The 16,746-nt window shown below is 37.0% G+C and overlaps 1 protein-coding gene across 11 annotated transcripts; it reads left to right on the top strand.

The window, feature by feature from the left end:
* Nucleotides 1-49: 49 nt before the first annotated feature.
* Nucleotides 50-16,500, top strand: FAM229B (family with sequence similarity 229 member B). 11 transcript variants are annotated; one of them, XM_066373443.1, is made up of 6 exons: nt 50-177; nt 2,441-2,548; nt 11,220-11,334; nt 11,832-12,028; nt 14,019-14,157; nt 16,040-16,500. In XM_066373443.1, the coding sequence occupies exons 5-6, from the start codon at nt 14,033-14,035 to the stop codon at nt 16,155-16,157; spliced, it is 243 nt and encodes an 80-aa protein (XP_066229540.1). In that variant the 5' UTR covers nt 50-177; nt 2,441-2,548; nt 11,220-11,334; nt 11,832-12,028; nt 14,019-14,032; the 3' UTR covers nt 16,158-16,500. The 11 variants fall into 11 exon arrangements, with proteins under 11 accessions (XP_066229540.1, XP_066229539.1, XP_066229538.1 ...); XM_066373442.1 differs by having other exon boundaries at nt 50-279; XM_066373444.1 differs by having other exon boundaries at nt 53-177; nt 2,438-2,548.
* Nucleotides 16,501-16,746: the final 246 nt, after the last annotated feature.

The following is a 16,746-nucleotide window of genomic DNA, read 5'->3' as shown; positions in this document are numbered from 1 at the left end:
TGTTGCCGCAAGTCGCTACTGTCGCTACACTCTTATCTCGGCTCTGGGAAAGATTTTCCGTCAGAAGGTCGCCAAGTGCATCTGTGTCGCGCTGTTACCATAGCGACTGGGTCTCCGGGCCGCAGATCTTTGCTGCCTTGTCAACATCTTTTAGCTACCGCAGTACCGGAGGCCAGGGTAACTAGGCTTTGGAGTGGGTTTTTAAAACATGTGTCTTTAACTATTACTGGGCCGTCGTTAGAGGTTTGGTCTCCGTTCATAGTCGCCACACCATGGGCGGTGAGTCGAATTCCGTTTATTCAGATTCCTCGGGACGCTGCCTTAGCGTCTCTAAACAACCAGCCCTTTGTTCTAATAGAAAACGTAGACTGTGGATGAGCTCAGAGAAAACTCAGACCAGTAGGCGTGGCAAGGTGCAACCAAACTGGGTGGTTATACACTGTGACGAAATGGCGCTTTCGAGACTCTTGTCAGTGTTTGTCGAAGCTGTAGGTTTAGGCTTTCAACACTGTCTCTAGGCCCTCTGGCGGATTCAAAAGAAATTAAGACCTAGATCTCCTGCTCCGAGAAATTTACGATCTAATTGAAGATACACACGAAATGCTCAAGTTATTGGCTTAGAATGTGTGGTGCTGCATATAAGTGCAATAGGATTCCGTGGATGAGGATGTAAATGAGTAAATAGAAATTGATGGAAGAGATGAAATTAAAACGAGGCATTTGATTTATATACAGTGTTTAGATGGGAGAAAGGAGGAAATGTTTGAAAAATAAGGCATTCCTTAAAATGACCAACTCCTTAAAATTATCTAACATTGCGTACTGTAAACCCTTATTGATCAATTTAGACTAGACTTCAGTTAAAAATTCAAGCACTTTTTAAAATGAAATTAATGTTTTCCACAAAAATTCTGAGGAGCTACAAATTCTAGAAAGCTTTCTCTGTTAAAAATGGTTAAATTATATGTGTGGTAATAGGAGCACTTTATTCCTCTACCAGAACGAGTAATAGTTGTTAGCACATTTTTTCTTGTAGCTGGTACGTTTGATGTTGCAAAGCTGGTTCATGGTGTTGAAGCTTTCCCACGTTTTCATTTGGATGTTTTTCACCTTAGTACTTATAGCTCATGAATATTTATTTATTTATTTATTTATGGCAATTGCTGGTGGAGGTGCAGTCTTGGCACTTCATTTCAGCTCTTGATACTAAAATTCCAAGGTCTGGGGCTTCTGAAATTGTTAAATTCTGTCCAGTTTGTAGACAGTCGTGTTTGTAGGTGTGCGTTGGTGAGCTATGGTTCCAGCGTCTCTGGTACTCTGACCTCTGCAGAGCTCTATCCCTCATGCAGTGGTTCTGTCCCAATCATTATTCCCCAGAGGTCTTACACGGGAATGATGTTAAATTAAGAAAATTTTAACAAGTCTCATTAATAACTTCATTCTGGAGGGAATAAGACTGAGAGGCAATTATGCTTAAGAGTCAAGGTAGAATGTTATATACCACCTCTTCAGGACCTCAGTAGAAGTAGAAAAATATGTTATAGAATTTATATTTTCCAGAAGTCCACATTGAAGTCATGAATCTGAGTATATACTGGAGGTGAATACACTTCTAATTAGATGAACTGAGACGTTATTTAAGATATTCAACAGGCCCTGGCTGGTTGGCTCAGTGGTAGAGCGTCGGCCTGGCGTGCAGAAGTCCCGGGTTCGATTCCTGGTCAGGGCACACAGGAGAAGCGCCCATCTGCTTCTCCACCCCTCCCCCTCTCCTTCCTCTCTGTCTCTCTCTTCCCCTCCCGCAGCCGAGGCTCCACTGGAGCAAAGATGGCCCGGGTGCTGCGGATGGCTCCTCGGCCTCTGCCCCAGGCGCTCTGGTCGCAACAGAGCGACACCCCGGAGGGGCAGAGCATCGCCCCCTGGTGGGCAGAGCGTCGCCCCTGGTGGGCGTGCCGGGTGGATCCCGGTCGGGTGCATGCGGGAGTCTGTCTGACTGTCTCTCCCCGTTTCCGGCTTCAGAAAAATACAGAAAAAAAAAAAAAAAGATATTCAACATGTTTTCAGAAGAGCAATCAGAAGAGCAAGCAGAACCTCCGTCATCCTGAAAAGCTACACACTACTCTATTGGAATTCTCTCTAATGTAAAAAGAAAAATACGACTTATCTTTCATACTAGCTGTAAATGGAAGAACACTTACAATTCAATAATAGATTGAATTATTGTTCTAAATTCTTCACTCTTCCCTTCTGCACATGACTGTGCAGAACCTCCCGGTGTAGTAGAATAAGTAGAATATACCTCTTTGCTTCATTGTCCATGGGCTTGGGCATGTGGCTTTCTTTGGTCAATGTAATGATGTCAAGTATAAAACTAGAAGGAGTTGAGATGTGCTTTCATGTGTTTGCCTCTTGGATTTTGTTGTCTTTTTTTGCTAAGAAGAACTGCCGCTGATGGTTGCTGTTTCCAAAATGATGAAGACATGTGGATCATATCTGAGTCTGAATCCCAATTGAGATGTGGAGTGCTACTTAACCTGGTCAAACCCAGGTGAGGCAAGTGGAGACTAGCTGAAGTGGAAACTACCCACAGTCTTATGAGCAAGAAGAATATTTTTGTTTGAAGCCATGAGATATTTGGAATATTAGAGCAATAGCTACTGGCAAACCAAAAAAACAGATTGGGAAGAATTTCATGTTAAACATGAGCAAGAGAAAAAAATTATTGAGAATTATGCAGATTACTACTGTAAAAGGAAAAAAGGAAAGCAAAAAAAAAAAAAAAAAAAAGGATGAAGTACATGAACTGGATAAAACCTACCTAGGGGGAATAAAGAATATTCATTATATATACTTTGTGCTTTAGAGTAACTTGATAATAAGAATATGAATTCAGTAACAGGGACATAATATGCTAGCAATATATTAAGAAGTAAGTTCTATAAAGGCTGAGTCTTGCCTATTTTATTCACTAATATATCTTAAGTACTTAGAACTTTGCGTGGTATGCTATAGGTAGTCAATAAATATTTGATGAATAAAAACTAAAATGGAGATCAAAGAGCAAAGGAAATTAACTGAAGGTCAAAACACCTTAAAGGACTAGTGAATAATTAGAAGCAGGAAGAAGCAGACTAGAGAACTGAAATTCTAATTACTGATATAGAAGAAAGCCTTCAGAAAATCAGAGAGAATACTGAAGCAGAAGACAAAAGTATGAAATCTCTTAGAAAATAATATATATGTAAGAGACAAATATAGTTCAACATAAGATTAAAAAGTGCCCCAGAAATAGAGAACACGGCAAATGGAAGAAGAAATGTTCTTACTGATATAATAAAGGAAGAAAAATTGAACAGTAAACACTAAGGTATATATCCTGGTTAAGTTACTCAATTTTCATAATAAAGAGTTCTTTAGGTAACCAAGAAACAAAGCGGGGGGGGGGGGGGGCATGGAGAAAAACATCAAAACATCTAGGCTTCTTTATACTCATCTATGGCACATTCAGTACTGGAAGCTTTTGAATGTTACAAAGTTCTGAGGGGGAATAAAATGTGTTTCAAGTATATTATACTTCTAAAGCTTTTCAAGTTGTCATTAAAATATAATTTGAATTTCTGAGTACTCTCCATTTTTATTTCTGCTAGCATGCTGCATTTCTGAGCCTGTCTTTTTTAACGAACTATAGAAATGACGCCTGAAAACAGTCTTCTGTGCCTTTTTTACTTTGACAAACAGCAACTGTATCAAAATGTTATCAACATTCTTTCAACCTCTTCACCTACCATTAAAGTTCATCAGTAAATCATCTGTCTTCTAATCTAGGCTATTACAGATTTTTCTAAAGGTTTTTCCTAAAAGATTTACCACTGAATAACAAAGATACCTAACTATCCTTGGAGCCTCCAAGAACAATTTCCTTGTCACTTGCTGCTTGACCACTTGCTCTAGTGATTTATATTTTAAGTTTTTGTTATGGCAATATCTAAGTCTGGACCTAAGTCTGTATAAGTGAAGATAAATTTTGTTATGCTGTGGTATAAAAAAACAATTGTGTAATTTTTTTGCACATGATACATGTCCTTTGGGGGGTGTCTGGTGACTCTGCTTTATGTTATCCTCACTCTGACACTTAAGTTGCAGAGCTACCACTATTTGGTTCATTCCTAGTTTTTGTGGCAGAGAGAAAGACAGCTCAATAGGGTCTTGCATTGCATTTAATGGCTGCTGTTAACTCACTGGCCCAAACTAATCACATGGGTTTCAGATAAAAGTAATCATAAGGGGGCCAGGAATTACAATTCTGGAAGACAGAAATTCAGAAATAATTTGGTGAACATTTATAAGTACATCACAAGCATTCTCACACATGACAGCAGAATATACCAAGATGGCACCCAATGATCTCTGCCTCCTATTTTTGTGTAATGCCTTCCCCTTGAGTTTGGGCTGGATCTAGTGACTTCTTTCTAATGAATGGAGCCGAAACAGGTAGTAGCTACCCTAAATTAGGGGGACAGGGTTGAGAATTCTGGGGTCAGGGAGACAAAGCAGCTAAAATTTTCAAGGCAGAGTTTCAGAAATAAGTGAGATAAAGGGAAAGTTCTGGAGATCTTCAGGGTCTTATAAGCCTTAAACTCGGTCCTGATCATTACAGGCACGTGTGACAACTATCCAAAACCCAGGAAAAAATGACTGAAAGGAACAGGAAGGACAATTACTAGGATTCCACAGGGCTGAGACTAGTTCACATTCTCAATATCTTGAGTGGGGGAACCTTGTAATATATGGGTGCATTGAGTTGAATATATTTACAGAAGGGTATTGCCGAGGAGTGGAGACAAATTAGCTACAGATAAAGGACTATTCTGATCTAGCCTAATAGGAAAGCGGGAGATCAACTCTCTAAAGGACCAAGCTGTTTCCAAATAACCATGTCCCAGAATCTTGAAAGTACTTAGAAAATTAAAAATAAAATCCAGCATTCAACAATGTAAAATTAACAATGTTTGGCATCAAATAAAAAATTGCAAGATATGCAAAGATGTAGAAAAATACACTCCATAATGAGATAAAAGAAATGAGTCAGTAAAAACAAAGAAATGGCAGAAATGAAATAATTAGCAGCTAAGGACATTAAAACTAATACTATTTGTATTCAAGAGGGTAAAATGAAGAATAAAAAGATTAAGAAGAGACAAATGTAAAAGACACAAATTAAACTTCTGGAAATAAATACAATGTGTGAGATGAAAAATACACTGGATGGAATTAAGAGCAGATTAGACATTGCAAAAAAAAAGTAGTTAGACATAGCAATAAAAACTATTCCAAATAAAATAGAGAACAAAAAAAATAAAAAGGTTCAAAAAGCTGTGGAACACCTTTAAGCAGCTTTTTATATCTGTCATTGGAGTTCTAGAAGGAAGAAACAAGAAATGCTTGAAAAAATAATGACTGAATTCGTGATCCAAGAAACTCAGTGAACCTTTAGACACAGGAAACAGGAGAAAAAACTACATTATAATTAAATTAATATCAGTGATAAAGAGAAAAATATTAAAAGTACCCAGAGAAAAAAGACACTACATATAGAGGAACAAAATAAGAATAACAACAGACTTTCTTGTTGGAAACAATGCAAGCAGAAAACAGTGAAGCAAAATCTTTAAAGTACTTAACATAAAAAAACCAAAACTGTTGATTTAGTATTCTATACCCACCAAAAATATTATTCAAAAATGAAGATGAAGTAAAAACATATAACATCTGAATGAATTAATTACCAGGAGATCAGAATGTTAAATGAAAACCTTCAGATAAAAGTAAATAGATGATAGATGGAAATCTGGACCTATGCAAGGGGATGAAGAAAACAAAATAATAAGTGTGGGTAAATATAAAATACAGTGTTTTTTTTAAATGTATTTAAAAAATAATTGCTTAAAGAAAAACTAATGTGTTGTGGGCTTTATGATATAAGTAGAAATATATATAACAAAATAATACAAAAATAATAGAGTGGGAGACTGGAAATAGAATGTACTCTTATAAGGTTCTTTTAGTCTATGTGAGGTGGTATAATGTTATTAAAAAGGCAGACTGAAAAGTTAAAATATATACTGTAAACTCTAAAGTAATCCAAAGCAAAGCACAAAGCTTGCATAGCGATAAACTGGTAATGGAGATAAAATAGATTTAAAGAATATACTCAGATGTTTCAAAAGAACAGAATTATAAAAAGCAAACAAAGAACTACTGACACAAATAGAATACAAATTGCAAGAGGGGAGATTTAAATTGAGTCATATCTACCTGACCAGGCGGTGGCACAGTGGATAGAGCATCGAACTGGGATGTGGAGGACCCAGGTTTGAGACCCTGAGGTCGCCAGCTTGAGCGCATGCTCATCTGGTTTGAGCAAAGCTCACCAGCTTGGACCCAAGGTCTCTGGCTAGAGCAAGGGGTTACTTGGTCTGCTGAAGGCCTACAGTCAAGGCACATATGAGAAAGCGATCAATAAACAACTAAGGTGTCGCAATGAAAAACTGATGATTGATGCTTCTCTCTCTGTTCCTGTCTGTCTGTCCCTATCTGTCCTTCTCTCTGACTTACTGTCTCTGTAAAAATAATTAAATAAATAAATTAATTAAATAAAAATAAATAAATTGAGTCATATCTAGTACCTTAAATGTAAATGATTAGAACATTTGATTAATTAAAAGTGAGGGATCATCAGAATAGATTAAAAACAGCAAAACAACTATATACTGTTTATTAAAAAGCCACTTTTACTATAAAGAGCAAATCGATTAAAAGGAAAAAGATGGGAACATATACATTATACTAACTAATAAATAAAAGGTATCTATATAAATTTTAGACAAAGACTTTCAGAACAAAGAAATAGGAATAAAGAAAGATATTTTATAATACAGGTTTCAATTCATTAGGTGGGCATAACACTACTAAATATTTATGCATCTAATGACAGAGCTTCAGAATATATAAAGCAAAAACTGGCAGAATAGAAAGAAGAAACAGATAAATGTGTAGCTATAGTTGGAGATTTCATTATTTCAATACTCCATAAAAAAGTATACAGAAAATCAGTAAGAATGCAGAAGACTTGAACAACTCTATGAACCAGCTAATTACATGTATAGAACATTTCATCCAACAACAGCATAATAAAAAGAATGTACATTTCATGTACATTCTTTTCAAGTATACATGGAATGATTACCAGGCTAGAGTGTATTATGGCCATAAACAAGTGTCAATAAATTTATTAATTATTTTTAATTGAGTTTATTAGGGTGACATTGATTAATTTATATAGGTTTCAGGTGTACAATTCTATAATACATCTTTATATTGTGTATTGACCATCTCACCTTTCCTCCCATTTATCCCCTCTTGACCTTCTTCTACCTCCAAGTATCAATACATTTTTAAAAAAGCATACAAAAATATTTCCTCTGATAACAATGGAATCTAGGAAAACAGTAATAGAGAAATAGCTAGAATATTCCTAAATATTTGAAACCAAAATAACAAGAAAGAACCAAAAGGGAAAAATTTAACTGAAGGAAATGACAATACAAAGTTTCAAAATTTATCGCCTGGTCACAGTGGATAGAATGTCGGACTGGGATGCAGAGGACCCAGGTTCAAGACCCCGAGGTTGCCAGCTTGAGCATGGGCTCATCTGGTTTAAGCAAAGCTCGCCAGCTTGGACACAAGTTCGCTGGCTTCAGCAAGGGGTTACTCGGTCTGCTGTGGCCCCAGGGTCAAGGCACATATGAAAAAACAATCAATGAACAACTAAGGTGTCACAACGAAAAACTGATGATTGATGCAAAAGTTTCAAAATTTATGGAATGAAGTTAAAGTAGTTGCTTTGATGAAAACTAATAAAATTAAATGCCTATGGTAAGAAGGTAAGTCTCAAATCAATAGCCTAAGTTTCTATTTTAAGACATTAGAAAAACAAAAACAAATTATGCCCAAATTTAACAGAAAAAAAGTTAATACTAAAGATTGGAGAGGAAATCTAATAGAAAACAGAAAATAGAAAAATGAGTGAAATGTTTAATATGTTTCCTGAAAGATTAAAATTCTTTTGTGGGCTCCCTTGCTCCTAAGATAAAGTCTAAAATCTTTAACTTAGATTTATGTTTTAACTTAGTTTCCACTTATCTCTGTGATCTGATTTCTTTATTTTCTCTGTTGTCCTTTCATATGTTTTGTTGTCCTGTCTACTGGCAGACGACTTTTGTACATGCTGATTCCTCTGTTTCCTTCCTCCCAAGCTGGCTGATGTATCTATATATTTGATGCCTACTTGTCCTTTAGATTTAGGTTTTATATCCTAATCTAGAATGTACCCTACCTTAAATTGTAAGCTCCACTAGGACTGACACTATGTTTGTTTTGATCAATTTTTTTTTTAGCTCTAAACACATGCCTGGCTGTGGATCCTCAGCAATTATTTTTGCATGAATAAATTCTAATAATGGATCTGTTTTCTTAGGATATGACCAGTTCAAACACCACTCCTTTTCTGCATCTTATGAATTAATATCCTGAGGATTGAAAGATCATTATTCTTGGGCTTATGAGAATTAAGGAGAATATTTAGAAATTTAACCATCTTTTCCCCCCCCATTATTTATACTTCACTTATTCATTCGTTTACCTGTGAAGATCTGCTGGAGAGTCAAGTTCATTTTGTCTGCTGATATATTATTTTTTGTGCTGGAAAGTTTCATAATTAAGGCTACTGTTTGGTTTGTTTCATTGTATCACCCATACTAAAAAAAAGAAACTTTGCACAACTTGTACCAAATAAACTAGTAAAAAAAAATAGAAGAATGAAAGGATATTCCACATGCAGATACTTTATGTTGATATTAATCCCCAAAAAGGGAAGTCATGCCTCAATACCCTGATTTCAAGAACTATGAAAAAGTTAAGAAAATGTGATGATTTAATTTTTGTATACCAGATACTGGTTTTATTACATGTTAGATTTTTTTATTCCTCAAAACAACTCTCTGTTTTGAGGAATAAAAAATTCCTCTGTGAAGAAATTAATGCTACAGTATTTTACATACAGACTCTTGGTGATTTGCTCAAAGTCTCAGTGTTAACATGGTCTTAAAATTAAAATTTAATTCTGATAACAAAGCCCATTATTTTCCCACTGTTGCCTCCACTAAAAACTAACTTAAAAATTTTGCCATCTTAAGGATCAAATGTTTAGGTCCTACTGATACATTACCTAACAGTGGCCAGCAATTATTTCATTTTGTCTATGACACAGTCAGTTAAATGGTTTTTCTAAGCTAAAATTGTGATTATCTATTCACTTGATAGCACCCTAGTAAGAAAAAGAGTGGAGTTAAGATTTTTGTCTAACAGTGTAATTACTTAAAACGCCATTTTACTGTAACACAAATCATATGAAAAAACGCAGTGTTCCTGCCTGACCTGTGGTGGTGCAGTGGATAAAGTGTTGACCTGGAATGCTGAGGTCACTGGTTCAAAACCTCAGGCTTGCCTGGTCAAGGCACATATGAGGAGTAACTACTACGAGTTGCTACTTCCTGCTCCTCCCTTCCTTCTCTCTAAAATCAATAATAATAAAGAAAAACAGCAGTGTTCCTATGGGCCAAGTCACCCCATTAAATTTAATTTCTAAGTAAAAATAAAGTAATTTTATTTTATTTATTTATTTATTTATTTATTTATTTATTTATTTATTTATTGCATTTTTCTGAAGCTGGAAACGGGGAGAGACAGACAGACTCCCGCATGCGCCCGACCAGGATCCACCCCGCACGCCCACCATGGGGCGACACTCTGCCCACCCGGGGGCGATGCTCTGCCCATCCTGGGCGTTGCCATGTTGCGACTGTTAGATTCAAGGAGTACTGATATGCTCGGGGCTGCCAGGAGTGTAACTACTGAAGGAACAGGGAGTGCTGACAAGGGCCCCTGTGACGCTGAGAACAAAGAGTTCAGATGAGTCAGAGACCCTTATCAGAAGTTTATGTTTGAAATTCTCCACTGAGCAATACCCCCCCCCCATAACTGCGCACGACCTCCCTAGCCAATAGCTAACAGCCACATCAGCTTCTGTATGATGCTTGCTCATCCTAGATAGCCACCCTATAAAAAGGAGCCATTTTAGAAGCTCGTGACTGCAGTGCTCCAGTCTCTTCGGAGGTGTGGGTTGCCTGCAGTCCCTGCGCAGGTTTGCAATAAAACTTATAAAATTCACTTTGTGTCTGCTGTAGCCTGTCTCCTGGGATGTAACAGCGACCAGAGCCACTCTAGCGCCTGAGGCAGAGGCCACAGAGCCATCCCCAGTGCCCGGGCCATTTTTGCTCCAATGGAGCCTTGGCTGCGGGAGGGGAAGGGAGAGACAGAGAGGAAGGCGCTGCGGAGGGGTGGAGAAGCAAATGGCCGCTTCTCCTGTGTGCCCTGGCGGGGAATCGAACCCGGGTCCTCTGCACGCTAGGCCGACGCTCTACCACTGAGCCAACTGGGAATAAAATAATTTTAAAAAGAGACAAATAAGTAAATAAAACAGAGCAGTGGAAACAATATAAAATGTAGATATTAAAAAAAAGATTTTTGGCCCTTGCCTGTTGGCTCAGTGGATAGAGTATTGCCCTGGCATATGGACATCCCAGGTTCTGTTCCTGGTCAGGGCACACAGTTGAAGTGACCATCTGCTTTCCCCTCCATTTCCCCCTTCTCTCCCTCTTCCCTTCCGGCAGCCAGTGGCTCAATTGGTTTAAGGGTTGGCCTCGGGCGCTGAGTATAGCTTGTGGGTTTGAGTGTCAGCTTCAGGTGCTGAGGACAGTTCAGGTGATTCGAGCATTGGCCCCAGGTGGGGGTTACTGGGTGGATCCTGGTTGGAGCACACGCCGGGAGTCTCTCATTCATTATCTCTCCTCTAACTTAAACGAAAAAAGATTTTCATTAAATGTAAAAATTTTTACTAGCATTTAATAGTTCAGTCATTAACTATGGAAACTGAGAAAAAAAGTAAGTTAAGAATAAAGTCCTGTCTTAAGGGTTAAACTTAAGTATTACATTCAATAAGATTACTATTGATATAGAAATTAGGAGAGGGAGGAAAGTCCAGAAGATAAATTTTAGCTTGTTGCTGGAGCTATGAATTGAGACATTTTATTTTTTAACAGGTAGCTAACTATGTAAAAGAATCTCTGACGTCATAATTCGTGGGTGTCACTGGAACAGTTGATCATCATTTATTTGGCAAAGATGTTCTGAACAAAGGAGATCTTCAGGGTTCAGGTACAGAATAAGAGATGATGGTACAGATGGATTCTTTCTTTCTCAACTGGCATTATTGCAGTCATTCGGGAATATCCAGGCTCTTTTGAGGAAACAGGAAATAAGAGGTAGTCCAGGCATTAGAGAGCTGTAAAGAATTATACCCAGTAAGAGATATAGAGAAATTTGTAAAGGTGTAGTTCGAAGGTATTGGAGTGGGTTGAGGATTAAGGAAGATTGGATTTATAATTTGTGATATTTATTAAGAGAAAGTCTGGAAGATAAAGATAGAGAGGAAAATGGGATATAAAGTAAGAGGAGTCTCATGATATTTTGTATAGATTGACTAGACTGTCAGGCTAAAATAGGTACAGAGAATTCATTCACAGATTAAAATACTATATTTTGTTAGGTCTAAAATAGGTACAGATAATTCATTCACAGATTATAAGGCAATGACAACAAGAATAAAACCTTCAAACAAACTTTAGAGACATTTAATTTTTAGCTACTTTCAGGTTGTCGCTGGAGCTATGAATTGTGACATTTTATTATTTAGCAGATAGGAAACTATGTAAAAGAATCTTCTGATGTCATAATTTCTGGGTGTCACTGGAACCCTTTGATCATCATTCCTTTGGCGATTCCAGGCTTCTATGGAAGGTCAGTAGAAGCAATTGGTTTATTCACCTCTACAGCAATCAGCCCTATTTTGGTAAGTTTATGTATCCTTAATCAAGGTAGCTAAAAGTTAATGTTTACATAAGCTAGATAGTTATACTAAACCATAGATTTTACTAACTTGTCATTGTGCATAACATTTTTTCCTTGATAATTGACACACAGTCTATAAAAACCACTATGTAATAATCAAATTCCTAAACTTTAGCTTTATTATGACTGCAATAAACATTTACTTAATAGAATACTGAACTAGGCATAAAAAACAGTTGTAAGACATTTTTAATTTTTCCTGTCTTTTGTTGAAAACATACAAATTGATACAAGATAGAGTTGTTAATTACCCATTGTGTGGCACTGTCCTAGGTATTAAGGAGTCAGTGGTGACAAAAACACATGGAATGGGGTGGAGTACAATGATTAAACAAAAACATTTACAAAAAATTAGGGTACTGGTTCTTGACAGAAGGTGATTACACCCCCTTGCCTCCTGCCTTCTTTCTCCACTAGAGGACATTTGGCAATGTCTGGAAACATTTTTTAATGTCATAAGTTTTGGAGAGGGGTGCTATTAACACATAGTGGGTGGAGGTCTTGGATGCTGCAAAACATCCTACAATGCCCATGACAGTCTTCACCCCACTCCCAAAATGATCTGGCCCAAAGTCAATTGTGTCACAGTTGAGAAATCCTGAATTAGAGTGATGATAACTGTTACAAAGCAGAAATAAAGAGTGCTATGAAAAAACATATAACGGAAGGGAGTTGTAGAAGGCTCCTTTGAGAAATTCAGACTTAATGAATGAGTTGGCCCTAACAGGTAAAGTGTGGGAACAGTGAGGTGGGAGAAAATTCCAAGCAGAGATAACAGTAGGCAGTAAGAAGCTTATTTTATATAGTTCTCTGTTTGTATATGTGTGTATATTTTACATATACATTATGTATGTATCATATATATATTTAATAATGCTCAGTAGCATCTGCTGAATAATAATAGTTAACACTTATTGAGCCCTACGTGTTAGGTCTGCACATTATACAAATTATCTTTTTAAATGCTCACTACTACCCTGGAAATAGATACTGTTATTATTCCCATTTTACTCTTGGGAAGCATGCTTGGTTAAGTACCTTGCCTGAGATCACGTAGTCAATACAACCCTCTCAACACACTTTCTTAACTAATGCACTGTATATGTAGAGAGGCAGGAGGGGATGGATGACAACCAGGAGCGGAAGGGTTAGCTGAAGATACCACAGTGAAGTGAAACTCAGCATACACAAAGGAAAACAAGAGCTTAGGTAGACAGAGAGAGAGGAAGTGGGGGTAGGAGTAAGGGCTCAAGCTTGTTGATCACAATAACCATAAAGCCAAATTGAATTTTTTTTTGTTGTTGTTGCACAAAGCAGAAATGGACTTTAGTTGCCTTAACCATAGGACACAGTTTACTATTATAATCTAGTGGGTGTTCTGTATTTGTATCAAGACTTAGCATTATATGTAAGCAAGAGTTGTATAATACAGTACAGTGGTCCCTCGTTTATTGCGGGGTTGGGTTCCAGAACACCCCCCCCCAATAGGTGGAAATCTGCAAAGTAGCGACCTTATATTTATTTTATTATTTATATACATTTTAAGGCTTTATAAACCCTCCCCACACTCTTATAAACCTTTCCCACTCGCTTTTTAACGTTTGCCACACTTATTTTGCTTATTTTACCACAAAAATAATTAAAATAATATATAAATATACCTATATACTGCAATATCCCAGAACAGTGAAAAATCCGCAATACAAAATTAGATATATACAATTTAAAAATTCGCAATACAGTGATACCATGAAAAGTGAACCACGATATGGTGAGGGACAACTGTATTTATACACTTTTACAGATATTTAAAAATGTCATTTTCAGAATGTTGAAATATGCCTGTAAGAAAATGAAAACATTAGAAATTAAACTATTTGAGGACAGTTCACTCCCCCACCCTCATTCATTGTTATAACTTTCTAATCTAGGTTTTCAGTGAATTATGCCTTTTCGGTTTGGGACACAGTCTCAGAAGTTTCCAGTGGAGGGGGGAGATTCTACGGTTGGGCTGGAACCTGGGCTGAGCTCCAGCGCTGCCTGTAATGGGAAAGAGATATCACCAGCCAGGTAAAGTCTTCTTATCCGACAGCTGAGGAAAGTGTAATGGCTGTAATTGATACGATCTGTAGCTGACATTCACTATTAGCAAGAAAAAAGCCTAGAGTCCTGGCCACATAGCTCAGTTGGTTGGAGCATGGTCCCGAAGCACAGAGGTTGCCAGTTCAATCCCCGGTCAGGACACATGCAGGAACAGATCAATGTTCCTGTTTCTTTCTCTCTCTCAAATCAATAAAATAAACAACAATAATTTTTTAAAAAAAGAAAAAAGCCTAGGAAGATTGCTATTAAATTAGTCGTAAACATTTTAGGTTTTCTTAGCGCAGAGTCTGTGTTTCATACCTCTGCAAGTCTTAATGATAAGGCAAATTAAAAAAATACATACTTTTAGGTTTTTTATTGGTAGTTTCAAAATTAGATAGCTTTCATTAAACAAGAAAATGTCTAGTGCTGTTATGTGCAGGGCACTGTTTTTGGCATAAGGCTAATTGAAGACTCAGACCTCAAATTGAGTGTCACTTGGACTTTGGCAGTGAGTGATACAGAGTATGAAGTTTCTATAAAACAAAATCATTTTTGAAAAATTGAGGAAAACTAAAATTTGTTCAACTTTTCTACTGTTTACCATAGCAAAATGCCAAGTACTTATTGTTAGATTTCTTATGGCTTGGAAACATTTAGAACACACATTTAACCCTTTGAGGAGTACCACCGTTCACCAACATCCTCGTGCCTCCTGACCATCCAGAGTATGATCGATTTATTTTAAAAATGTGTAAGGCAACATTAAAAAAAGGCAAATATATGTTCTTCTTGTTTCCATAAATTGGTTATCAAACAAACATGATTTTAAGTTAATAAAACTGTAACTGTAACTAATTTCATTTTTTGAAAAATAAACCAAACTCATTTCCGGGGGTCAGCGAGCATGAGAAAAACTCACTGCTCAAAGGGTTAAAGTGCGTGATTATTTGATGGGAATGTTGGAAAGGAAATTCAAGAACTATATATATTTTTGGACTAGATGCCATTTAAGGGCTCTTCTAAACCTGAGATTCTATTAACATTTGAACAGTATGTGGAATTATATGTTCAGTTTTATATTTTTCCACAAATATTCTAGTTTTTATTTTTTATTTTTTATTTTTAGCAAGAAAGAAAGAGGTGGTGGAGACAGACAGGGATAGACAGACAGGAAGGGAGAGGGATGAGAAGCATCAATTCTTCGTTGTGGCACTTTAGTTGTTCATTGATTGCTTTCTCCTATGTGCTTGACCAGGGGCGGGGGAGGGCCTCCAGCTGAGCCAGCCACCTTGAACTTAAGCCAGTGAACTTGGGCTCAAGAAAATGACCTTGGGCTTCAAGCCAGTGACCTTTGGGCTCAAGCCAGCAACCATGTGACCATATCTATGATCCCACACTCAAGCCAGTGACCTCCAGGTTTCAAACCTGAGTCCTCAGCATTCCAAGCTGATGTTCTATCCACTGCAGCACCTCCTGGTCAGGCTCTAGTTCTTAAATAGACTCAACTGAAGTGATCTTAAGGTGAATATACCTTTGATTTGCCTTAGTATTATCACTTATGTTTACAAGTATGTACCCCCCCTCTTTTTTGCCACTTAGCAATTATGGCATACCTTTCAAAATGGACACTTGGAGGATTATCTTTGTATTTATGAAGTTCTTGTGATTAAATGTGTGGCAATAACTACAACTTCTTTGCAACATAAGTCTAAAATGTCTGTCTCATCAGTGCCACTATTATAATTACTTTGTGACATGCAAATATGTCAAAATTATTTAAAACAGTTTAACATGCACTCAAACTTTGGTGCTCTAAATAAATTTCTTTTTTAATATCTAACTGCATATCATTTGCTCTTTTATTCAGGCAACTCCGAAGATGCCATGGAAGTCATTGCCTGACAGTAACTGATGTTCCCATCACCGTCTATGCAGCAATGCAAAAGCCCCCTGCTCAAAGCAGCAAGGAAATGCACCCCGAATAACATCGTTAAGTCTTTCATAGAGGCTGGCTAGGGCAAGGGTCATGGGGCAGTATCATCTTATGAGCTTGTAAACAAATAAAAGCGGTGGCACCTTTGGATAATGACAACAGTTGCAATATTTTCTTTTAGTTAGAAAAGACAGAAATGTAGTCTGTAAAGCATGTAGTAATAAGTCATCAATTATTTTTGATAGAGAAGACAGAATAATATTTCACAATTAGAAAGTATCTTAGAGATCATCTTGCTCACAGTAAGTCATTAATACTAATTCAGGATGCTTATTTCACCTTGATTATCAATCAAGAAGTGCCTGTTCTCAATGATTAAAGTGTTTCAGGCCTGTTTTCTTTGTTTATATTTGATTTGCTATTTAGCTCAATCTTTTCACTTGAATACCCTAAGCCAGTTTCTGGCTTGATATCTTTTGATAATACTCTGTCCGGGAATACTTATTTGAGGTGAGAAATGAGCTCAGTGTATTGTGCATTTTGGAAGAATACCCAAGACCAAAGAAAGTTCTTAATCCATAATCTGCAAATCATATAAAGTGCTTGCATATGGAAGCTCAGGTTATTGGTTAAATTTATTA

The sequence above is a fragment of the Saccopteryx leptura genome, chromosome 3 (assembly GCF_036850995.1).
Source record: "Saccopteryx leptura isolate mSacLep1 chromosome 3, mSacLep1_pri_phased_curated, whole genome shotgun sequence".
NCBI classification, from domain to species: Eukaryota; Metazoa; Chordata; class Mammalia; order Chiroptera; family Emballonuridae; genus Saccopteryx; species Saccopteryx leptura.
The sequence above is the reverse complement of the archived record's forward strand: the minus strand, read 5'-3'. Positions and strand labels throughout refer to the sequence as shown.

Coding starts and splice junctions, on each gene's coding strand:
- FAM229B (XM_066373441.1), top strand. CDS start 14,033: ATGCCTTTTCGGTTTGGGACACAGTCTCAGAAGTTTCCAGTGGAGGGG. Junction 14,158..16,039: donor AAAGAGATATCACCAGCCAG/GTAAAGTCTTCT, acceptor TCTTTTATTCAG/GCAACTCCGAAGATGCCATG.